The sequence below is a fragment of the Gouania willdenowi genome, chromosome 11 (assembly GCF_900634775.1).
Source record: "Gouania willdenowi chromosome 11, fGouWil2.1, whole genome shotgun sequence".
Lineage (NCBI taxonomy): Eukaryota > Metazoa > Chordata > Actinopteri > Blenniiformes > Gobiesocidae > Gouania > Gouania willdenowi.
Genome location: NC_041054.1, coordinates 20,343,272 through 20,368,082, shown reverse-complemented (window position 1 = coordinate 20,368,082; position 24,811 = coordinate 20,343,272). Strand labels below are relative to the sequence as shown.

Genomic DNA, 24,811 nt, shown 5'->3' with positions numbered 1-24,811 from the left:
AAAATATGTTTTATATTAAGCTTTCCCATATTTTACCATTAAAAAAAATAAATAAAAAAAAGCTTGGCTGTCCACACCAACAAAAAAACAAAAAACTATTTTTAATTGATTAGGAACCCTAACAAGGTAACCAATAGATAGGAAAGAAATTAGATGTTAGATATTTGCTTTTTATTTATTTATTTAAATTAATTGATTAATTTTATTTTTATAATTTATAAAAAAATAAAAATAAATAGATGTTTGATATTCTTATTGTTTTTATGTATTTATTTAAAAAAAAAAAAGTGAGATATTTGTTTTAAGTGTATTTTTCATCTGATTTAAGACATGGGTCAAAACTCAACTGTTATCATATGCTAACAGAAAGCTAACACAAGAGGTAGGTTCACTTTTATTAGGTTATTTATTTCAGGCTCAGTAACTGTGATTAATTGTAATTGACTTTTAGGAGAAAAAGTAACTGTAATTTAATTGTAAATGGAAAAATTGCTGGTCACTGTAATTGTAATTGAATTGTAATTTAACATGGGTAATTGAAAATGCAATTGTTACTAAAAAATGTAATTGCACACTGGTGTGTACTGTATGTTGAGGTTTGGGCATCAAAAGTCGTTCTAACTTTTGACATGAATTTCAGTTCAGATGATTATTTATTTGTCAATAGCGTTTCAAAACCCAGGCAAGCAATGGTTTACTCCATCTTATGTTTCATTATAAAATAGTTATCTGCTTTATTAGGCTAAAATCCACCGTCCACTGTTTCCAGTTATTATTGGGCCCAGGCATCCTGCTGGGCACATTGAGGGGATGGAAGCTTAGCTTATCCTGGGACATGTAAGGACAGCCCCCCCTTTGTCTTTCAAATCAGCAGCAGATGTCATGAAGGTTGATACCCAGGTGTGAAAACATGGAGGGGTTCTGCCCTCATCTGTGGATGCTGGCGCTAATTTTCAGGACGTGTTGAAACTACAGAGAGTTTGTTTCAGTGGTTTGCAACCTTTTTTGGAACGTGAACCCCATTTTTAGCGACCCTGAAGACCCAGATTTTTTTTTTTTTTTGCCTAGAAGTGATTTTTAGTTATGTTTGTTATATCGTAATAAAAAATATATACAAATACAGGGTAGGTTTAGTCCACAAAGGGACGAGATGTGCCAGCTCACATTTTGTCATACTGTGTTTTCTTAATTATGTTCTTTTTTTTTTATACTGCATTTTATTTAAACTAAATGTATATTTGAGAAAGTGAAAGTATAGAATACTTTTAATATATAACACTAGTACAGTGTCCATCAAAAATATGTATTCATATAGTGGGAGGAGCTTAAGTAGAGTTGTCAATTATGGCCAAATGAATGTGTTTGAAGGTACATAGAGGTGTACATACTCTGTACTCTGTAGCGTTATAAAGGGGTTTATTTGTGGGTGCAAAGTGAAATAGTGTGTGCAGTTTCCCTGATTGAATTCTATGGGACATGCGCATGATAAATTGATAAATAAAGTTTGCACCAATGTTTGCTGGACTTAAGCAAATGTATAATAAATGTCGTCCCCTGTCCTTAGACCCTCCTTAGGCAAGGAAAAACTCAAAAAACCCAGTGGGAAAATGAATTACACATAAACATGTCCATGTACATATTTGAACACGTGGTGCAAATGTGCAAAAGTGTTGGACAATATTGACATATTGGCGAAAACCTAATATCGAATGTTCCAACAAGCCTTATCAATTATCCACTTAGTGTATGCATGTTAAATTTGTTCATTCAAATTAATAAAAAGTTCAATAATTTCAGCAAGTATATGTCTTTTTTTTTTTTTTTTTTGAATAATGTGTTAAGGTTTCATTTATTCAGACAACTTTTTTCAGGAAATTTACTTTGATCTCCTGACATGTTTCGACTGCCAGCTGTCAGTCTTCCTCAGAGTTGTCTGCTGATTGCTTTGATGTGTCCTTGGGAGTTCTTGTGACATGTTAGGAGATCAAAGTAAAAAATGTCTGAATTAATAAAACCTCAACATCTTAATTAAAAAAAAGAAAACAAAATGAACTTGCTAGAATTATTAAACTCTCTATATGTACATATTGAAAAGGTCAATGCATTTCCTGAGATTTGCCATATTATGGAAATAAATCAAAAATTGTCTACATTAGTTTTCAGATGTTATTTCTTGCATTAGTTGAGTTGTTGCAGCCACATTGGCCTGTTTTTCTAAAAGCGTTTTCTTGAAATGTGAACAAAAGCCTGTAGAATTCTCTTTGTTTTGAAAAATGTGGCAAAAGCACTTGTGTGGTACGTGTGTGAAAAATGTGAGGGCGGATCCAGAGGCTGGTCCAAAAAAAAAAAAAAAAAACCCGCAGACTTGATGGAAACTCACTCTGATTACTTAATCATGTAAAACACGCGCAGCGGTGATTTATTGGCTTCCAGGCTTCCTCTACTTCCACTGTGAGCCACACAGTCAGATAAATGGATCAAGTCCCTGATTTGTACCAGCCTCCCTTTTCACTCCAGCCCATTCATCCTGGCCTGTCCTTGTGCTGTTGCCTTGTTGTATTTAGCAGACGGAAAAGGAAAGAACTCCCCTTGGCTTCCTTTCAGGGTGCACCCCCCTCCCCCCCCCCCCACCCTGTTGCTATTGTACACTTTGTTTGGCTGTATACTGATCTTGGCAGGGCTTACTGATACCCAGAAATGAATCGTTAACATTTCAACTTGATACATGCTCCAATGTCTATGGTCTGTTCTAGGGTTGGGGTCAATTACATTTTTCAGTTACAATTACATTTTTAATTACCCATGTTCAATTACAATTACAGTGACCAGCATGTTTTCCAATTACATTTCAATTACTATTATTTTCTGTCCTGAGAAATTCAATTACAAATACGTTCTCAATTACGTTTTGTAATTACCCATGTTCAATTACACAATTACAGTGATCAGAATTTTTTCCAATTACATTTTAATTACTATTATTTTCTATACTGAGAAAGTCTATTACAAATACATTCTCAATTACGTTTTCAATTACCCATGTTCAATTACAATTACGGTGACCAGCACTTTTTCCAATTACATTTCAATTACTATTGTTTTTTTTATCCTGAGAAAGTTAATTACAAATGCGTGCTAGATTACGTTTTCAATTACAATTACAGTGACAAGCATTTTTTCCAATTACTATTCATTGCTATCCAGAGAAAGTCAATTACAAATACGTTCTCAATTATGTTTTCCATTACCCCTGTTAAATTACAATTCAATTACAGTGACCAACACTTTTTCCAGAGAAAGTCGATTACAATTATTTTCTAAATTACTTTTTCAATTACAATTACAGTGACGAGAACTTTTTCCAGATACATTTGAAGTACTATAATTTATATTTCGTTTTCAATTACCCATGTTCAATTACAATTACAGTGACCAGGATAATCACAATTACTAAACCTGAAGTTACCGATAAAAATATAAAATAAAAGTTTACCTTCCTCTTGTGTTAGCTTTCTGTTAGCATCTCTTATGATAACTGGTCTTAAATCATCTGTAAAATACACTACAAAAGAATATCTATCATCTAATTTATTTCCTATATATTGATTACGTTGTTAGGCTTCCTAATCAATCAAAATGTAGGTTTTAATATTTTTGGTGTCGGCGTCTGAGCCTTTTTTGTATCAGTATACCTCTCGGTTATTATTAGTAATTTTTTTAATGGTAAAATGCGGTAAAGCTTGATATGAAACATATTAATAATTGTTAAATACATATGTGTAGAATTATACATAAAACTGTAACCAGGGTTGGGGTCAATTACATTTTTCAGTTACAATGTTCAATTACAATTCAATTACGATTACAGTGACCAATCACAATTAAATTAAAATCATTTTTATCCTCAGAAAGTCAGTTACAATTTTGTTCCCAATCACTAAAGTTCAATTGCAATTAATCACAATTACTGAGCCTTTAATGATTAACCTAATAAAAATTAACGTTCGTGTTAGCTTTCTGTTAGCGTCTCTAATGATAACTGGTCCTAAATTAGCTGTAAAATACACTTAAAACTAATATCTATCATCTAATTTCTTTTTTTTATCTATTGATTACCTTGTTTGGCTTCATAATCAATGAAATTATAGGTTTTAATATTTTTGGTGTGGCATCTGTATACATCTAGATTTATATTTTTAAATGGTAAAATGTGGGAAAGCTTGATATGAAACACATTTTAATAATTGTTAACTATATATGTGTAGAACTGTATATAGAACTGTAACATGGTTCTCTAGTTTTGCGTTAAATTATAAATGACCATTTTTATAGAATTTTCATGGCAATTACAATTTAAAAAGTCCATTATCCAAACTTGATTACACTTTAATTATGATCATGACAGCAACATCTTTTTTAAACTACAATTACAATTGTAATTGAGCCCCACCGTGGTCTGTTCTCACTTTCTTTCCCCTTTTAAACGTGACTGAGTGGTTTAGCGTTTGACATTCTTGTCTCCATTTTTAAACCCTAGGTGCAAATCTTTGGCAGCTTCAGCACTGGACTCTACCTGCCAACTAGGTAAGACTGACTGGATGTAAGAAAAATGAGTCCAGCACGCATCTCTCTCAACAGGGAGCTCATATTGTTTATTTCCGCCTTCTTTTGAACATCAGTGACATTGACTTGGTGGTGTTTGGGAAATGGGATCGTCCTCCGCTGCAGGAGTTAGAACAAGCTCTACGCAAACACAACGTGGCTGAACCTTTCTCCATCAAAGTGCTGGACAAAGCTACAGTAAGCTCTGATTCTGATGCATATTGTAAATGAATGAAGTGTAGCGTTTAAACCTGAGGTGAGCACACCCTAGCACCACAAAGTAGACAGCAGGTCTAATTATATCAACAACAGCGAGCACTCTTTGGCAGATAGTCACATATATGAAAAATGAAATAAATTAAACTAAATGAATACAAAATGACTTCAAAAATGCACAAAATAACAAAATACACACAATGGGAGACTTATATCTAAAGTGAAAACACAAAAAAGGACCACAAAAATACCCAAATAAAAAAATAAATAAACCCACAAAAAAACTAAACCAGAGCATATACAGTATGAAAAATGAAATAAATTAAACTAAATGTATACAAAATGACTTCAAAATACACACAATGAGAGACGTATATCAAAAATGTCAACAAATATTAGCAAAATGACATCAAAAACACAATTAAGGACCACAAAAATGCAAAATATAATCCCAAAAACACACAAAACAAAAAATATACGAAACAAGATCACAAATATTAAAAATGTAATAAATTACACTAACAAATGTATCCAAAATGACTTCAAAAGCATTCAAAACAACCAATTACACATAATGGGAGACATACAGGTATATCTAAAGTAAAAACAAATATATGCAAAAGGACTTCAATGATGCAAAAAAGGACCACAAAATAGACAAAATAATTCCAAAAACACACAAAACAAAAGTAATATGCAAAACAACATCACTCAGAGAACACAAATGTCAACCAAGCGCCAGAAATCCTCTTTGGGAGATATTCACAAATATTAAAAATGAAACAAATTAAACTAAATGTATACAAAAGGACTTCAAAAACACACAAAACAACAAAACGAGAGACAAGTATCTAAAAAGAAAACAAATATATGCAAAAATGACTCCAAATACACGAAAAAAAGGACCACAAAAATACACAAAATAATACAAAACATACAAAAGGAGATCACTGAGTGCACAAACGTCAGCCAAACGCCAGAAATCCTGTTTGGCAGATATTTACAAATATTAAAAATGTAAATCGTTTTCAAAAGTAATAAATAAGCTCCATCATAATATTACGTCCTTGAAAGCAATTCAAGAAAAATCAAGGTACACTTGTGAAAAAAATCCTGTTTCCTGATCCGTTAAACCAGGGGAGTCAAACTCGTTTTTAGGGATGTCCCGATACAACTTTTCCACTTCCAATCCGATATTTCAGGCTTGAGTGTTGGCCGATACCGATATTGATTCGGTACAATATCGACACGAATCATACATACTTTTATGACTTATTATGTAGTGTGGAATGTTAGAAAAGGCTTGATCAGGTGATGTCACTCAAACAGAGAACAATAGTCAACAACAGTAGGGATGAGAAAAACTGACCTTCAACATGATATATACAGTATTCTACAATTGAATAAAATAAATAAAAAAAGAAATTACTATATCGGTTATGATATTGGAGCGTTTAGATGCAGTCCGATAAAATCCGATATTTGTTTTCTGGTTGATATCGGACCGATATCCGATATCAATATCAGAACGGGACACCCTACTCGTTTTTGTTGAGGGGCCACTACAGAGTAGCACATACTGTATTTTAGAACAGTAATAAAACTTGTTATCAATAAAGTGCAAAGAAAAAAAAAATCAATTTTATATATTATATAATATTTTTCATGCTTCAGCAAAGCCATTCTATCCCCCTTCCTGTTCTGATGCCCACCAGTTTGGGAAGAATGCTGTTAAGGAAGCAGGCTTGTAATCAGAGGGTCACGGGTTCGATTCCAACCTGGTCCATCACTGTGGGCTGTAGAGAATCAGAATCAGAAAAGTTTATTTTACCAAGTACAGTTTTAAAAAAACATCACAGGGAATATGACTCGGTAGTCGCGGCAGAATAAAAAAAAACAAAACATAAGCCAGTAATAATGACTTTCGAAAACGTCCGATCGGATTCGTACGTCTCCACAGAGACACTGTTCCAAAAACGAAAATGGTTTTTGGAAGTATGTTGGTCAGTGTGTGTCTGTGTGTCTGTGTACACTGATGACATCATCATTGTTCTAAAACAATGTTTAAACAGGAGTTCCACAGTGTGGATGGGAAAATAAATGGGATATACTGTATATCTATATATTTTATTTTAGTAGCCAGAACATTACCCAAATGTAATCAGCTGTTCCTTGACCCAATATCAACAGTTCCTGAAAATTTCATCAAAATCCGTTCATAAGTTTTGAAGTTATCGTGTACACACACAGACAAACACACTCACGCAAATAAACTGACCAACATACTCCCAAAAACCGTTTTTGTTTTCGAAAGGAATATTAATGATAGATATAAAGGATAAGGGATAAATAAAGGATAGATAGAGGTCCCTTAACCCTAACTGCTTGTGTCGTGCGTCACTTTGGATAAAATTGTCTGCTAAATGAAATTGTAATCTTATAATCTGTTCAGTGGAGGAAAAGGGAAAAGTATAATGATGGATGAGTGACGCCATAGCTTGGCAGAAAAGTGAGAGCTCTTAGACTTCAGTTAATCAGCGATACATCAAAAGTAAATATAAAATCTTCAAGTCTTTTCTTTGAGTTCTTTTTTATTCACAGTATATTCAACATCAAGTCAATTCAACTCCTGGGATATTAACAGGAATGGTTTTACAGAAGGCTGCGACACATTTATATATAAGAAGGAAATCCTTCAATCTAGCTTTGGAGAGGTAGATTATTTTCATTTTTAGGAAAGATGTACAGGTTGTTTTTTTCTTTTGTCCCCCATTGAGATTTAATGTGTTTTCAAAGGTAGTTTTTTTTTTTTTTTTTTTTAACCAGCATATATTCCAATATGATAGGAATGCTGCAGTGTTTATGTTGCACTTTGAATGTTGTTACTTTGGGAGCGGCATTCTTTGTATTAGCTGCCAGTCAATGAAATCAGAATCCTGCCTGCAGTCTGCACGCGTTCAGCTGTTGACACGACTCCTAACGTTTATGTCAATATGTCTTCTGTCCTCCAGGTGCCAATCATCAAACTGACAGACCAGGAGACCGAGGTGAAGGTGGACATCAGTTTTAACGTCGAGACGGGAGTCAAGGCGGCGTGTTTTATTAAAGACTATGTAAAGGTGCGACAACACGTCACAAATGACTGCACAGGAAGCATTAAAGGAAAAGGTCAATAGACGGTAGTTGATAGAATTTTAAAAAGACGTGATTGATTTGAACCGTTTTGGCATCAGTGCAGGAGTGAAGCTCAAACAGTTTCTTATAGAAATGTCACGGTGTTGACAACATCACCATACCACGGTGTTACAAGTGCCTCAATATCGCCGTGGTTACATCACGTTTTGGGTTGGCTGTAGCCAGGGTTGAGGTCAATTACATTTTTCAGTTACAGTTATCTTTTCAATTACCCATGTTCAATTACAATTCAATTAACATTACAGTGATCAGCATTTTTTCCAATTACAATTAAATTACAATTATTTATTTTTTTTTATTCTCAGAAAGTCAATTACAGTTGCGTTCTCAATTACTAAAGTTAAATTACATTTGATCACAATTACTGAGCCTGAAATAAATAACCTAATAGAAGTTAATCTTCCTCTTGTGTGTTAGCTTTCTGTTAGCATCTCTTATAATAACGGGTCTTAAATCAGCTGTAAAATACACTGAAAACAAATATCTATCATCTAATCTCTGTCCTATCTATTGGTTACCTTGTTAGGCTTCCTAATCAATGAAAATATAGGTTTTAATATGTTTGGTGTGGGTATCGGAGCCTTTTTTGTGTCAGTATACCCCTAGATTTCAATTTTTTAAAATGGTAAAATGTGGGAAAGCTTAATATGAAACATATTTTAATAATTGTTAACTATATACGTGTAGAACTGTACATAGAACTGTAACATGACTAGCGCCGATACCGTCAGTGGAAACTAGGGATGTAACGATTAATCATTAGGCAGTTAAAAATCGATTCATAGGTATCACGGTTCACATTGATTCTCTGAAAATTGAATCCTAGTACTTTTTATAAACAGCAGAGGGCGCTATATATTTATCCTTCTCTTGTCCAAATGCCGAGGTGGCGGGCGGAGTCTGCTACTAATTTCTTTCTGGCCACCTTCTACTCTCAAACATATTCATAAATGATTCCTTGCCCCCTTAGCACTGAAAGAATATCTGTAATATTACGTGAATATCTGTAAAAGTCACGTTTTTCTATTAGCTCTGTCTTCTAGCGTAGCATCTCTTCTTCACTGCACAGAGTAGCTGCATTCCAACCGGCCACTGGGTTACCAGCGCCCTCTGCTGGTTCAAACAAATATCTGACATAAATACAATGCAGACTGTTTTTTTTTTTTAAAAGTCCAATTGTTAAGGCACAAAACACATTTTCAGTTGCACTTTTAAAAAGAAAAATAACTATTTTGTAGTTTTGCATTGTTTACTATAGAACCAGAATTTAAATTAATAGGCTTCTTCTTCATTTGTGTAATTCCTTTATTTATTTCATTCAAGATTTATTTTTAGTTAAATTGCATTGTTTTGAATAGTTTATCAAGGAATTCTTTTGACAATGAAAAATAAAAGGAAAATAGTACCGTATTTTCTAGTTTTCTTCCCCAAAAAAATAAAAGAATATTTTTCAATCATCATTTGTCGACAGTCCCGTTTTGTAAAATAAATCGTGAGAGAATCGTATCGTGAACCCAGTATCGTGAATCGTATCGTATCGGGAGTTGAGTGAATTGTTACATCCCTAGTGGAAACCATTAGATATTCTTACATTCCTAGTTTCTACTTGACGTGAAGGTGGATCTACAGTACGCTTGTTTGCTAACTCAGAGCAGAGGGAGTTCTGCCATAGCCTTCAGCCTCTGGCTTATGTCTACTGCTGTTGTAGTGCTGCTACGTTTGGATTCTCCAGGTTAGCATGTCTGGGCCTGAAAGCATGGTGCTGACAGCTGTGCTCGGAGTCAACCCAACTCAAGTCATTGTTGTCATTGCTTGGGTGTGACAGACTCCAGTGCAGTCTTGTCATCTAAAGGTTATCTAAAGGTTTCCATGTAGCAAGAGAGGACAGAGCATGTTTCCTGTGAGGAATGAAGTCATGCCCTATTTTCAGTGGGGATACTTGCGAATATTAGGCCCCAGTCTTCATTTAGTATCTACTGCAATCATATAAACACAGAGTTTGTCCCATTTGGCAGTTTAGTAGAGCAGTAATAACAGGTTGTAGCTAAAGCTCAAAGATACACCAGGACGTTTCAGTCATTTATGAAGTATTGGAACTGCACCGTCTCATTCTCAGCTAGCTTCATAGCTTCCACATTAGCTTTTCCCCTCATGCTGAGTATAAATCTTCTGGGAAAGTTCCCCAGAAGCTGTCCCCACATTTAGTGCAAATGAGCATACAGTACATGACGTTTTCTTTTTTTTGTGTTTAGTTGTGTGAATGCTGACTCTGCACAGTTAAGCTGAAATTAATCAGGCCTTTTCCAACTTTTAGACTTTTCAGGATTTTTCTTTTCTTGTGCATGAGCATGTCACAAGCACTGTTTGTTTTTATCACACACATATCATTTAAACCTGTTAGACGATGTGACCATGCTAAAATAAACATTTAGCAACAAACACGATTAAAAAATGTTAGTGAATGTTTTTAATGTTACTTTTGACCAGATTCACAGCAGTACTTATGAACTTTGTGATATTTACTTTTTTTGTAAAAATATGTCAATGTTAAATCTAAATGTTACATTCAAATTTAAATGTTAACCTTAAATGTTAAGATGAAGTCTGTGGATAGTGCTCGTTCTTGTCTCTGAGCTTTTTTTTTTGGCACGTCCGGTGAATTTGCAGATTAGCTAAATATTTAGTTTCACTCGTCACATTTAGATTGAACATTTACCATTTAAAATTTTGATATAACATTTAGATTAAACAATTAAGATTTACATTTAACATTTAGATTTTAAATTTTGATTTAACATTTAGGATTTACATTTAACATTTAGATTTACATTTAGATTTAGATTTAGATTTAAAATTTAGATTTAACAATTGAGATTTACATTTAACATTTAAATTTAAAATTTAGATTTAACATTTAAGATTTACATTTAACATTTACATTTCGATATGATATTCAACATTTAGATTTAACATTGACATTATATTTTTACAAGAAAATTAAATATCACAAATACTGCTGTAAATCTGGTCAAAAGTATCGCACGTCTTTCAAATGTGGTTTGTTGACGTTAATGTAAAAAGTTGCCATTTATTTAAGCATGTGCAACCTAATGCTCAACTTTTGCACTTTTCAGGGTGTTCTTTTGTTCTTTGAGCATGTCAACCATGCTCCATTCTAACACACACACACACACACACACACATGTATCATTTAAAGCTAATAGACGACGTGACCAGCCTTTCTCACTCGCTGCTGTCTCCTTTCAGAAGTACCCGGTCCTGCCTTACCTCATCTTTGTCCTGAAGCAGTTCCTGCTGCAGAGGGATCTGAATGAAGTCTTCACTGGGGGCATTAGCTCCTACAGCCTTATCCTCATGGTCATCAGTTTCCTGCAGGTACACACTGACCCCCAACCTGGGCTGTGCAAATACTAATTTGCAGGAGTTTGTGTAAATATGTACAGAAATATTCCCTAGATAATTTGATTATTTTCAAACACATTTTAAATAAATTAAGAGAACGTGTTTTGATTGGTCCAGCCTGGTCATAAATACAAGGTGCTACAATTTTACAGTTATAATAACTGAACTAAACAATAATACAGGAAATGAAACATACATTTTTCTCTTACTTTGTATAATCATTTTGTGTATTATTGTGTGTTTTGGAGTCATTTTTGTATGTTTTTGTTGTTTGTCTTGTTTTTTTTTTTTGTCAGTGTTTTTTGTGGAGTGTTGTCGTTTTATCTTTATCTGTCATTTTGGTGAATTTTTGGTGTTTATTATTTGGTGTATGTCTGTCATTTTGTACATTTCTCTCTCACTGTGTATAATTTTGTCATTTTTGTGTGTTTTGGGAAACATTATGTTTGTGTTTTGGAGTCATTTTGGTGTGTTGCTGTCATCTTGTGTTTTTTTTCTTTCTTTTCATTTTGTGTATTTTGGTGTTTTGTGTAGAGTGTGTTTTTGGAGTCATTTTATGTATATTTGTCATCGTTTTGTATATTTTTTCTGTTCTATAAATTATTTTGTCATTCTGTGTATTTTGGTGGTTATTTTGTGTGTTTTTATTGTCCTTTTGTGGGTTTTTAGTGTCATTCTGCTTTGGCTTTTTATCATCATGTATAGTTTTCTCTCATTTTGTGTATATTTTTGGTCCTTTAGTGCGTTTTTGGAATCAATTTGTGCATATTTGTTTTCATTTTGTATTCCTTTGTCATTCTGTAGATTTTAAGTTCTTTTGTATAGTTTTCACATTTTGTGTATATTTTTGGTCCTTTAGTGGGTTTTTTGAGTCATTTTGTGTATATTTTTGGTCCTTTAGTGGGTTTTTTGAGTCATTTTGTGTATAATTTTGGTCATTTTGTATATTTTTCTGTTATTCTGTAAAGTCTTTCGTCATTCTGTGTATTTTGATGTTGTTTTGTGTGTATTTGTTGTCCTTTTGTGGGTTATTAGTGTCATTCTGCGTATGCTTTTTGTCATTGTGTATAGTTTTCTCTCATTTTGTGTATATTTTTGGTCCTCCTTGTGTTTTTGGAGTCACTTTGTGTATATTTGTTGGCGTTTTGTAAACTTTTCTGTCATTCTGTAGATTTTCAGATAGATTTTTTTTTTGTTTGGTTTTAGTATTTGTATTTTGAGGCCAAATGAAATTAGACCGAGGACTGCATGTGGCGCCCGGTGTAAAGATGCATGCAGACAAAATGCTAATAGTGAAACATTAGGAGAGCATGCATACATGGTTAAAACACAGGAGCGGGTATAGATTGTCTGATCGTGTGTGTGTGTGTGTGTGTGATCTCTTTAGCTGCACCCTCGGATCGACGCTCGGAACCCCAGTGAGAATCTGGGCGTGTTGCTAATCGAGTTCTTCGAGCTTTACGGCCGACACTTCAACTACTTGAAAACGGGGATCCGGATCAAAAACGGCGGAGCGTACATAGCCAAAGAGGAGATGATGAAGCTCATGATCAATGGATACAGACCATCCATGCTCTGCATAGAGGACCCCCTGCTCCCAGGTGTGTGGATGGAGTTCAAAATTAACAACTATCATACTTTATTATTCGTCCTGACATGTCCAGTTCAGGCATGCATTTTAAAACTTAGAATCTGTCACATATTTCTAAAATCAAGCACATTAAAAAGGAAATATTATTACAGTTTTTGTTTATTTATTTATTTGAGCAACATAAAAACACATTTTATGTACAATAGATAACACGTAGTCAAAGGAGAAAGTGCTCAAAAGGAGTAGGCAGAAGTTCAAGGAACTTAGAGGTGCCTACCCCTCCTTCACAAAATAACATTTAAAAAAATCACATTTGTTTTTTTATTATGTAAGAATACTAAAAAAATATATACAGTACAATATCCATATATGTTTTTTATCGTTAATGTTCGTTTGTATCAAAAAGTAATGAAAAAATAAACCAGAATATTTTCTTTTAATATATAAATCTTTGATGTATCTAATCTTCAAGATAGTTTTGTAGTGTTCCCTTCTTGTATCACTTTTTAAAGTGTTCAAAATGTTGTGGTGCAATACAGTCATTGGGACAATTTCTTTCATACTTTTCTATTTATTGTAGGTAATGATGTGGGGAGGGGATCCTACGGAGCTATGCACGTCAAGCAGGTGTTTGACTACGCCTACACCATCCTCAGTCACGCTGTGTCTCCACTAGCACGATCGTATCCCAACAAAGACTGTGAAAGGTGAGAAATCACTGCTGTCAACCACAGGATGAACAGATTCTGGTTCAGAGGAAAATTCCATTTAAAAAAAAAAAAAAAAAAAATATATTTGTCATTCCTGCAGCACATTGGGAAGGATCATCAGGCTGACGCAGGAAGTGATCGACTACAGGGAGTGGATCATTAAGAAGTGGGGGGGCAGGGATTTGTCACGGGTCGACAGCAGAGGTGGGATTTCCTCACGTTTTTTTTAATTTAATTTGATTTATTTGTTTGTTTCGAGCAGGGAAAAGAAATAATAATGAAAAAAAAAAACTCCAGCAGAGAAAACAATTAAAGATATTTAAAAATATAGATATATACTTTATTCATACCCAGAAGGGGTATATACAGTACATAAATAAAAGGTTAAAGAGCTAATTTAAAAAAAGAATAATAAAAGTGACATTTTGTACTTAAAGCAGCCAGGATTATATATATATGCACACTTATAATTGCAACAATATGTTGCTCAAAAAGCAACATATATGGTGTAAATTTTACAATTTTCACCATATTGCTTCTGTCTGTTTGGACTTTTATAACTATACAAACAAATACTAAAGACAATAGGAAAAAAACTCACTCACTGATAATCAGTAACTTAAGATTTACAAGAGTACAAAGTAAAATACCAACAATGATTATGCATTTACAACAAAACAAAACAAGACTAGCCATAAATGTAATAGGCTCCGCCCCCATCCTCACTGTACTGTAACCAGACCAGACATTTATGAGGTGACTTAAAACTAAAACTCTGAATACTTTGGCATTGCTTTTGTTGTGAATCCAGGCTGTTCCATATTTTCTCATTTTTAGGAATAATGCATGTATGGAACTTTATTAATTGTTTCCTCACACTTTAATGCAATAAGTGAGATAAGGAAGTACTAAGGAACAATATCAGAGAGCATCATGATCCAGAAAATGTTTAGCTTTTTTCATAATTGTTCATCAATTATTACTCCAAGGAGTTTATTTTCAGTAAATAATCTAATTAGATATCTATTTTTAAATAGATGATATTGTTTTGTAATTGAACCCGTGCTTGTGTTCAGGGTTAGTCAATTACATTTTTTATTTACAATTACATCTCTAATTATCCACGTCAATTATGATTACGGTGCTCTAACCGGTGTTTTTTCCATTTAAAATTAAAATGATTATGTTCCCTCTGAAAGTCAGTTACAATTACATTCTCAATTACTTCAGTTCAATTATATTTAATCACAATTACCGAGCTATTGATAAATAACCTCATCAAACCTAACCCCGCTCTTGTGTTAGCTTTCTGTTAGCATCTCTTACGCTAAAAAGATGATGTATCATCTCATTAGTTACACTGTTAGGCTTTCTTATCTATGAAAATATTATTCATTAGTATTAATATTTTTGGTGTGAGCCTTTTGTTCTGTCAGTGTACCTCTAGATTTATATTATTTTTAAAAAATGATAAAATGATCTCTGAGAGAATTGACAGGCACTGGAAAAGGTTTATATGAGACATATGTTAATAATTTAATAAAGCCATAAAACTATAACATGCTTCCACAGGTTTGCGTTTATTTACATTGAAATTGACAGCTTTTATAGAATTTCCATGACAATCACAATTTAAAAAAGTCAATTATCTAAATTCAATTATGATTCCAACAGAAACAGATATTTTCAATTGCTATTATAATTACATCATAATTAGTATGTGATTCCAATTATAGTTTAACCCCAACCCTGGTTCGTGCAGTCGAATCACTTTTTTCTCTTTCTTTTTTTCTCGTCCAGCACATCCTCCCAAGGAGCCTGGGTCGGAGCAGGAGTCGTGTGTGCTGGGCGGGGCCGTAGCGGTGGGCTCAGAGGAGCAGCGGGACTCAGTGTCGCCCCACAGTGCAGACTCACCCATGTCCATCTCCAGCCCACAGCAGCACTCATCAGCCTCCTCCGTCTCATCGCTGTCGGGGTCGGACAATGTAAGGAAACCTCCTACTTCTCCACACTCCAGGAATAGCAGAGCCAGGAAGCCAAATACGCATCTGTACGGTTGATTACTAAACAATCCATTGGTCAGTGTGTCTCAGTGGTTAGAGGAACGACTGCCTGTCTTTAGATCATTCAAAAACACTTACGCCATTGTTTTTAGGGGTGCTCCGTATTCACCAAAACTTACATCTCAATATTTTTGACTCATAAAGTTTTTCCAGAAAGATCATTCTGGGTCAAATTTGCTGAGGCACAATATGTGCCACCTTTGGCTTTAAGGGACAGCATGTGTGAGTGAGTTCTGTAGTGTTGCTTTTTAAGGGGCTTTTCATGCTGTTCTGAGAAGTAGTGAAAGCAACGACTCCTAAAACCCAGGTTTACCACGGATCCTTAAAAAGTCTTAAAAGGCATTAAATTCATGAATCTATGAATAAGGCCTTAGTTATCATTAAAATGTCTTGAATCAATGTTTCAGAAGTCTTAAATTTTAACTCATAAGTATGATTCTTTTTTTTGTTATTTATAAACAACATGGAAAAATGTAAATTTACCAAAAAATTGCCTCTCCAACAAATAATTTTCTTAATGGTTTTTCTTAGTGGTTTAGTTGTTGTTGTTTTATAGATTTCTGGCTATTTTTGGAGTCATCTTATGTTTTTGGAGTAATTTAGATTATTTTTGTCTGTTTTGTGTATTTTACTGTCATTTTGTGTGTTTACGTTGGGGGGGCCGCCAGTTGTACGTCTGCACTAGACACTGGAAAAAAATTACCCCGACCCTTATTAAATGATGTGGGGTGTTTTTTCCCGCAATTATATTTACTGTGAATTTGGTCTTAAATTGAATTTCAAATGGCAATAAAAAGCCTTAAAAAGTCTTGAATTTAATTTGACTAAAGATTCTCTCCCATTATTCATACTGTATCACTGTTTGGGGACTGGCTACCCAGTCGGCCATAAAAAGTGTCATCTCTCTGTACAAACAGGCATTAAAAGTAATAGACCAAAGGTCCATGAGGTGGCACTACTGTACAATTATAGAAAACAATTTTTTTTCCCAAGTCTAGATAGGTAAATATGCTTTCTTAACATTACATTTTAAATGTGTGTATAATCTTATGCCAGACATTGTAAGTAAAATGATAAAGAAATGTAGCCCCCAGGTGCTGCCGTGAGACCACTTTGGGTCAAAGCGCCTTCACAGTAAAGGGTCCATAGATCTAGAAAAACAAACTGAAAACCCTCACAGATCTAAACTTGTTTCACTGCAAAGTGAAGCGCGGGTTAAAGTTAAACCAAGCCTGCGAACACGATTGTAAACTATTTATATTTTAGCATGTTGTGTGTATATAACTACTGTATGTATTAGTGTTTTATGTTGGGGACCGGATCTACAAATTAGCCTTTGATGGCCCATGGACATGGCATCAGTTTCTTTTAAATGTAACAATGCTCTCTGTACTGTCCCTCCTAAATAAACTAATGAATTGATATATTAAGAGATGTTAAAGTCCCAAAAATACATGTAGCTGTATCACAAAACCTTATCTCCTTGCCTCAAATTAATAAATTAAAGGGATCCTTCACTGTTTTTACAAATTTGACCTAAAATCTTTTAAATGTACTTATTAGAAGATCTATGCCTAACAAAACACATTATTTTTGCACCATATTTGTTATTAACTTTTAAAAATGGGACTACTTTACCGTTTTAAAGCCTGTGTTCCGCCATCTTGAAATCACATGATTGATGACGTCATATGGCTTCATTAGCCTGTAAGCATCCCATTGTTTTCTATTGGAGTGAAGCATTCAGGCTGCTTTATAGATCATTTAGCAGCTTTTTAGATCATTTCGCCGCTTTTTCAGTCAAAATGCCAATTTGTGCTGCTTTTGGTTGCTCTAAATAATCAGGAAAAGTTAAGAATGTTCACGTAAAACCTTTATTTACCGAAAGAGGATAAAAAAAGTTGTGACCCACGGGCTGACAGTTCCCACTCCATGGTTTGGTATTAGACAATGAAGCAGGGAAGAAGAGCTCTCCTAAGGGACCTTTACTTCCCCTTAAACAGTGCGCGGCTGATGCTCTGAAGGCTCTGAGGATAGAAGTCCTTTTGGGTGGGAGTCCTTCAACTGACCGTGATTTAGTTCAGCCATCAGAGCATCAGCCTCTCACTGAGCTCTTCTTCTCTGCTTCATTGTCGACTACCAAAGTGTGGAGTTGGAACTGTCAGCCCCTACAGTCATAGATTATTTTACTGTTTTTATCCTCTTTCGGCAAACAAGAGGGTTACATCATCATCTTTAACTTTTCCTGATTATTTAGAGCGACCAAAAGCAGCAAAAATTGACATTTTGACTGAAAAAGCTTCTAAATTATCTAAAAAAAAAAAACAGACGGAATGCTTCACTCCAATAGAAAACAATAGGGTAGTCCCATTTTTAAAAGTTAATAAAATGAAAATAATGCAATTTGTTAGGCATAGATCTTCTAATAAGGACATTACATAGGTTTTAGGCCACATTTGTAAAAACAATAGAGGATCCCTTTAACAGCTAATGTAATAGTGTTAAACATGTTTTATAATTTATAATGAATTTAATCCACTCGACCAGAGGGATGTCCTCCGTGAGGTCGTTTGTCGTGTTCTTGCATTCATTCACACAGAAAGATTGAGGCTCAATCAAACTGTGTAAATATTTAATGTGCTTCTGAGGGAAATGCAAATGTGAGCCAGAATGTCTGGCCTATAATTCTGATCTGGTGTTTATATGAATGCCATGAGGAGCTCTGAGCGTTCTCTCTCTCTCTGACCGTTCAGGACTCAGACTCCGCGTTGCCGTGCCCCGTCCCTCCTCCAGCCCTGCCAGCGTACCTTTCATTACCGCCGCTCGGCCTCGCGTTACCTCCAGGTCTCAACATCAGCGCCTGCAAGCCCGGCCTGGGAGGACACCCCCTGCTGCTGGCTCCTGGTTCCCAGGTGAGAGGCGTCACATCCTAGCTCTAGCTGCTGCTGCTGCTGCTGCTGCTGCATGGCGTTTAAACAAACATCTGGATGAGTTTGACGTGTTGTCGCTTCTGTCCTGCAGGCGCGCGTCTCGCTGCCCGGTGCCCTGTCAATGCACTCCATACCTGGCAGACAGGTGTGTATAGACACCGGGCTCCCCCCCTTCTTCCACATGCCACCCCCAGCCCATGCTCATGCCCCTGCCCCTTCCAGTCCCCAGACTCCGCCCAGCCCCCACTCCAGCCACACACACAAGGTAGGCGACGGATGCTGTGAACACACTCAAGAACAGATCGTCTTTCACATACACATGAGTTTCACTCCCTCACGTCGTCTCTCTTTGTGTTTGTTTGGTGTTTGTTAATATTTGTGCCCTTGTTTATGCCTTATTTCTTTTTTCATTACATGCCATAAATGATGAGTTATTACTCGTGCATAAATATTCAATGAGCTGTGGCAGATCACTTCTGCTGCAACCCTCCAGTTCCACGTGGTGGAAAACAACATCCTACCCATTCAAACTATTTGCCAGTACTGGTGCAATGCAATTATAAAACGTCTAATTTGTTAGAATTCCATGTATGCTAATTACACTTTATATCAGATCAAGTGAGATATGAAGGCTAATATAATTACAGAAGCAGTTTAAGGTTGCCTATACATGGAACCGGACCCGTAAAAGCTTAAAACAATAAAACACACTTTTTTTATTTCCTGTAGATATTTCACACTTGCTCAAATACTTACAAAACACACATTCCTGGAAACCAACGTGGGTTTTTTGTCCAACGATTGTGCTGCTGCAGTGCAACAAAAAAAGAAGTATACTGTAATGCAGGTTCTCAGACCCATGTTCTTTCAAACATATGAAATAAATATTATGGCTGATAAATATCTCAGCTGAAAGCAGCGTTGAAGTTTTTCAGACGCTGCTCCTCACTGAGAAAGATGTCCTGTTGTCTGCAGGACAGGAAACCTACTGACCAGGGTTGGTGTCAATTACAATTATGTATTCAATTATTCATGTTCAATCGCAACTGCATTACGAATACGGTGACCTGCATTTTTTCCAATTAAAATTACAATTATGATTTTCCACCTGAAAGTCAATTACAATTAAGTTCTTAATTACTGAAGTTCAATTACAATTAAGTTCTTAATTACTCAAGTTCAAATACAATTAAGTTCTTAATTACTCAAGTTCAATTACAATTAAGTTCTTAATTACTGAAGTTCAGTTACAATTAAGTTCTTAATTACTCAAGTTCAATTACAATTCATCAAAATTACTAAAGGTCCCTTTTGGTTATGTCACTGTCGTAAAAACTCTGCACCCCCCGCCCCCTGCCCCACCCCATCGCTACATGCGCACCTTTGCTCTCCCAAGACAGTAGCAACCGATCACTGAAAAATCCTAATACAACAGTGACACTAAGGGTGCTTTCACACATATAGTCCCATGTGACCATGTGAACAGTATGAGGAAGAGAGACAAGTAAAATAAATGAATGATGTGGGAATAATATGGAAGGGAGTGTGGAAATGTGTGTGATGTGTTTGTTTGCGTGCTGACAAAGTGGCTCTCAAAATGGATGGATGGATATTTGTGTGTGTGCTGCCTGATGGAGCGCTGGGTTGCGAGTGTGTGCGCGTGCCTACAACAGCGAAGGATTTATTAAGGTGAAAAAGTTACTTAGTTCTGCTTTAATAAATAACCTTCCACTTGTGTTAGCTTTCTGTTAGCAACCTCTTATGATAACGGCTCACTTTTGACCCATGTCTTAAATCAGCTGTAAAATACACACAAATACATTATCTATCATCTAAATAGTTTCTCATCTCTTCATTACCTTGTTAGGCTTCATAATACATGTAAATACATGTTTTAATATTTTTGGTGTGGGCATCTGAGTCTTTTTGTGTCTGTATTCACCTCAATTTATTATTTTTTTAAATGATCATATGTGGGAAAACTTGATATGAAACACATTTTAATAATAATTAACTACATGGTTCCTCAGTTTTCATGTTGCAAATTTTCATGGCAATTACAAAGTCAATTATCTAAACTACATTACATTTTCATTACGGTTTCATTACGGCTGCTCTGCATCCTCACTAATCAAGCCATAATTGTAAGTAATTATCAATTACTTGATTACAATTATACAGGGTCCCCACGGTCATGCAATTCCTGGAAAAGTTATGGAATAAAAAAATAAAATAAATGATTTTCCAGTCTTAAAGTCATGGAATAATTTAACAGTTTTGGAAATACAGTAGGGCTGAACGATTTTGGAAAATAATCTAATTGCGATTTTTTTTTTTTCCTTCAATATTGCGATTGTGATTTAATATGCTATTTTTAATGAAAACAAGCAATAGATCAATCTGTTTCATAATAAACAATTTCAAATTGATTTAAACTTTAAACAAATATAAAATATACATTTTAAAGCACAGATTACAACAATAAAGCAAACAAATATGTGGCTTTACCTCTTCAACATGTCTAACTAACTTCACGTTTCACGAAACATGTAAACATGTGGACTGTACTTCTTAAACACTCTCTGAACTTAACAGGACAGTCTATAAATACATAAAATAAACAGATATTTATTTTTATATATATATATATAAAGAAGCTTACTAATATTCAGTCATTTACATTACACATACTAAACTGCAGGAAAAGTATAGAGAACTAATGTCTGCTTTGACCAATTGGACGTTGTTTAGGTAAATCAAACCCCCAACGAACTTAAAATAAATTATTACAAAAAAAAAATATTCCGATTACAAAATTGCATTTTATAGTATCGCGATATTATATACCATGACATAATAAATAGATCTCAGGAGTTCAGAAATAAGTCATGGAAATTTGGTAAAATATTTTGGAAAAGTCATTGTGCAAAAAGTGTGGGAACCCTGATTATAATTGACCCACACCCTGGTGCCCATATACAGTAAGCTACTCAGTTACAGTAATGTGAGTAATTGTATTCTGTTACTTGCACCTAATAATCGTGTGTGTTTTCTTTGTGTGACTTAGAACGCCGCTAAGCTCAACGTGAAGGGCTTCCACAACCCGCCGCTGGTGAACAACGCTGCCGCGGCCAACCGCACTCACACGCACACACAGTATCACCGCACCACGTGGCGACGCAGGAAGAGGGACAGCCTGCCCGTCAGCCTGAGCAGATAGAACCCACTCCTCCTCCTCCTCCTCCTCCAGCGGCGGCTCAGCCCAGACTCCTCGTTCGTCTTGAAGGAGGACCAGAGACCAGCAGCCTTCACTCTGAGGCCACGACAGCCCCTCCGCCTCCTCCATCCCTGCATGGCTTCACCCCTCTCCCCCCCCCCCGGTCGGTTGTTGTTGTGAGACTCGGTGGTGGAGGCCATTATCGAGTTCTCTCGGCCTCATCGCTAAGCTTCCTGTTTTTTTAAAAAAAAAAGTTTACACCTGGGGGAAAAAAAAGAAACCTTTTTATTTCGTGCAATAATTTTCTTTTGTTTTTTTGGAACCGAATGCTTATTTAATTCCGTGTGTGTATTTGTAAAAGCTTTTTATACGGTTATTTTTATTTTTCTAGAGGTTTTAAATTTTTTTGTTTACAAAACTCTTCTTTTTTTTTTCCCCCGAGCAGCGTCTCCTGAGCACCGGTGTGTGTGTTAGAAGAAGAAGATATTGGCGTGTGTGTTCCTCCTCCTGTGAGATCAGGTGCTCCCATCTGTCATATATATTTCTCCTCACACTAGCTGTAGAGCTATTTTACCTAGATAGTAACCACCTGGACTTTGTGAGAGGGTCTTCTCTCTTTGGGCTCCTCTTTGTCACCTTTTTGTTTCTCTCTTTTCCTGGAGGATTGAGTTGGCTCTGCTCACGGTGTACACACGTGTCTTATTTTGCAGGCTTTGGCGCAATTGGACGGTTTAAAGCCCACACGGCAGCAGCTCGTTTCACTTGAATTTGCGGATCAAGGATGAAAAAACAAAAAAGGCTGAGTGTCAGGTGGGAGTTTCACTCTGCTTCCAAAAAAAAGTAAAAAAAAAAAAAAAAAAGGGGGGAAATATTGGAGTAAATCAGCTGTACAGCAGTGCAGAGCGACGATAAGGTTTTATTTTCTACAGCACAAAGGAGAAAGAGGGGTCGGGGTGGGGAGGGGGGGGGGGTTGTACTTCCTGAGCCGACGCGAAAGGGAATTATAATTTGATTCCATTCAGGAATCTTGTGTATATTTGATCGCCAGGTACTTCCGCCAATTGTTTGCAATGCCTTTCTTTGTGTTTACTTGGAGTGTGTGTACGGCGTTTCTCGCGAGCACATGGTGTGACTCTCAGAGGACTGACAACACGCACACACACACACACACTGGTGTTATTACTATGCAAGTGGATTCTTTTCTAAATTCTGCATCCACTCTGGTAAAAAAACAAAACAAAAAAATTCCCATTGAGGGGTTGGTTTGCCATTAATGAACAACACGGCAGAGTGTGTCCGACTCCCTGACCTCACGACCCAGCTTCTCTCCCCCCCCACCCCCACAGCGATGTGTTTAAAAGTCTAGTTTTCTAAGCCTCTGAGTCAGACGGAAGGAACGAAGGATGTTGATGTCAGTCGGGTCTGTGTAGTCTGTGTGTGTGTGTGTGTGTGTGTGTGTGTGTGTGTGTGTGTGTGTGTGTGTGTGTGTGCGTGCGTGACTTTGTGAAACGTGTGTGTGAGGAACTATCCAAACTCATGCCTCGTGCAGGTCTTTAATTCCGACGTGTGCGCCCCCAGAGAGCGACTTGCTCTCTGTAGGTGTCCTTCACAAATGTAGGTGCCAACCATATTTAACCCTTTTTTTTTTTAACGGAGACTGGTTCAGTACTGTTACATCGTCACATTTATTTTTCATTTCCTATAAATCTGCTTTTTAAAACGTGTGGCGACTGCGATCTGTCAGTCCGGGCTGCAGCTCAATGTCCAATCAATTCGTCTTCACGTACAGGAAATGGAGGAATTCACATGCATTGATTTGACCAAATCCGTTTGCTCAGAACAACAAAAATTGTGTAATCTCGTCATTTTTTTTTTTTTTTTTTTTCCAATCATTGAAAAGACATTACATGTGATGCTATGCAGTATAAATTGGATATAAATTCAGATTAACATCAACTGCCTGTGGAACCCTTAAAAAAAACTGCCTCCGCACCTGCTCCGACAGATCAGAACGAGTGTCACCAGCAGATGTGTGGAACATATTTAACACGCAGACTGACATGCAGTATTCCATCATGTCTGTATGGATTGAAATGGTGCATCTCAGTGGTCCAACGCTCCACAGTTACTTTTCTCTTTTCTTTTCTGTGCTTTAGCCGGTTGTAATTGCAATGTGTTGATTGAAAAGTCTTGGTAGTGCTCATACAGGTCACTATTTCCCTGGATGACTTGGATCGCTGAGATTATAATGTACACACATACATTTAGATGCAAATGTAATGCGTCCTTCCATTGAATTACAATGAGGGATTTTAAACTGGCGGCTGCTGTTTAAAGATTGCAGCCCTATTGTGTCCTGGTTGATTCCGGTGTGGCCTTTAAAATGGACACAGAGCTTCCAGTGACCAGAGGGAACTACAGCAGCTTTCTTTTTTTGGGACATTTTTATGTAAATATATTTTTTCCTATTTTATTTTTTAATAAAGATTTTAAAACTGCCACTAATCGTATGTGTATTATTTTATTTTATTATAAAGTCAGGGTTGGGGTCAATTACATTACAGTGACCAACATTTTTTCCAATTGCAATTAAAATGACAATTACCAGTATTGTTTTTTTATCCCCTGAAATTACTGAAGTACAATTGCAATTAACCACAATGACTAAATCTTTAATAAATAACCGCATAAAACATAACCTTCCTCTTGTGTTAGCTTTCTGTTAGCTTCTCTTATGTTTGACACATGTCTTAAAAATCATAGTATTTGAGTTTTATTTTCCCAAACTCGCCTGTTTCCCAGAGTTTTAGCCTAAAAAAATCCTCTATGAACGAATATAGATTTAACAATTATTTTTAATTTTA

General features: G+C 35.8%; 1 protein-coding gene across 3 annotated transcripts in view; it reads left to right on the top strand.

Moving 5' to 3' along the window:
* tent4a (terminal nucleotidyltransferase 4A) overlaps positions 1 to 24,448 on the top strand; it is a 36,821-nt gene extending 12,373 nt beyond the window's left edge. Inside the window, exons 3-13 of one of the 3 annotated variants that reach the window (XM_028461889.1) lie at positions 4,538 to 4,584; positions 4,680 to 4,800; positions 7,830 to 7,937; positions 11,281 to 11,409; positions 12,824 to 13,037; positions 13,608 to 13,734; positions 13,838 to 13,941; positions 15,538 to 15,722; positions 18,554 to 18,712; positions 18,822 to 18,875; positions 21,798 to 24,448. In XM_028461889.1, coding sequence (XP_028317690.1) covers positions 4,538 to 4,584; positions 4,680 to 4,800; positions 7,830 to 7,937; positions 11,281 to 11,409; positions 12,824 to 13,037; positions 13,608 to 13,734; positions 13,838 to 13,941; positions 15,538 to 15,722; positions 18,554 to 18,712; positions 18,822 to 18,875; positions 21,798 to 21,950 — 1,401 coding nt within the window. In that variant the 3' untranslated portion in view covers positions 21,951 to 24,448. Of the gene's footprint in view, positions 1 to 4,537; positions 4,585 to 4,679; positions 4,801 to 7,829; positions 7,938 to 11,280; positions 11,410 to 12,823; positions 13,038 to 13,607; positions 13,735 to 13,837; positions 13,942 to 15,537; positions 15,723 to 18,553; positions 18,713 to 18,821; positions 18,996 to 21,797 lie in introns of all 3 variants that reach the window. The other 2 variants (XM_028461888.1, XM_028461890.1) reach the window with 2 other exon arrangements.
* Positions 24,449 to 24,811: the final 363 nt, after the last annotated feature.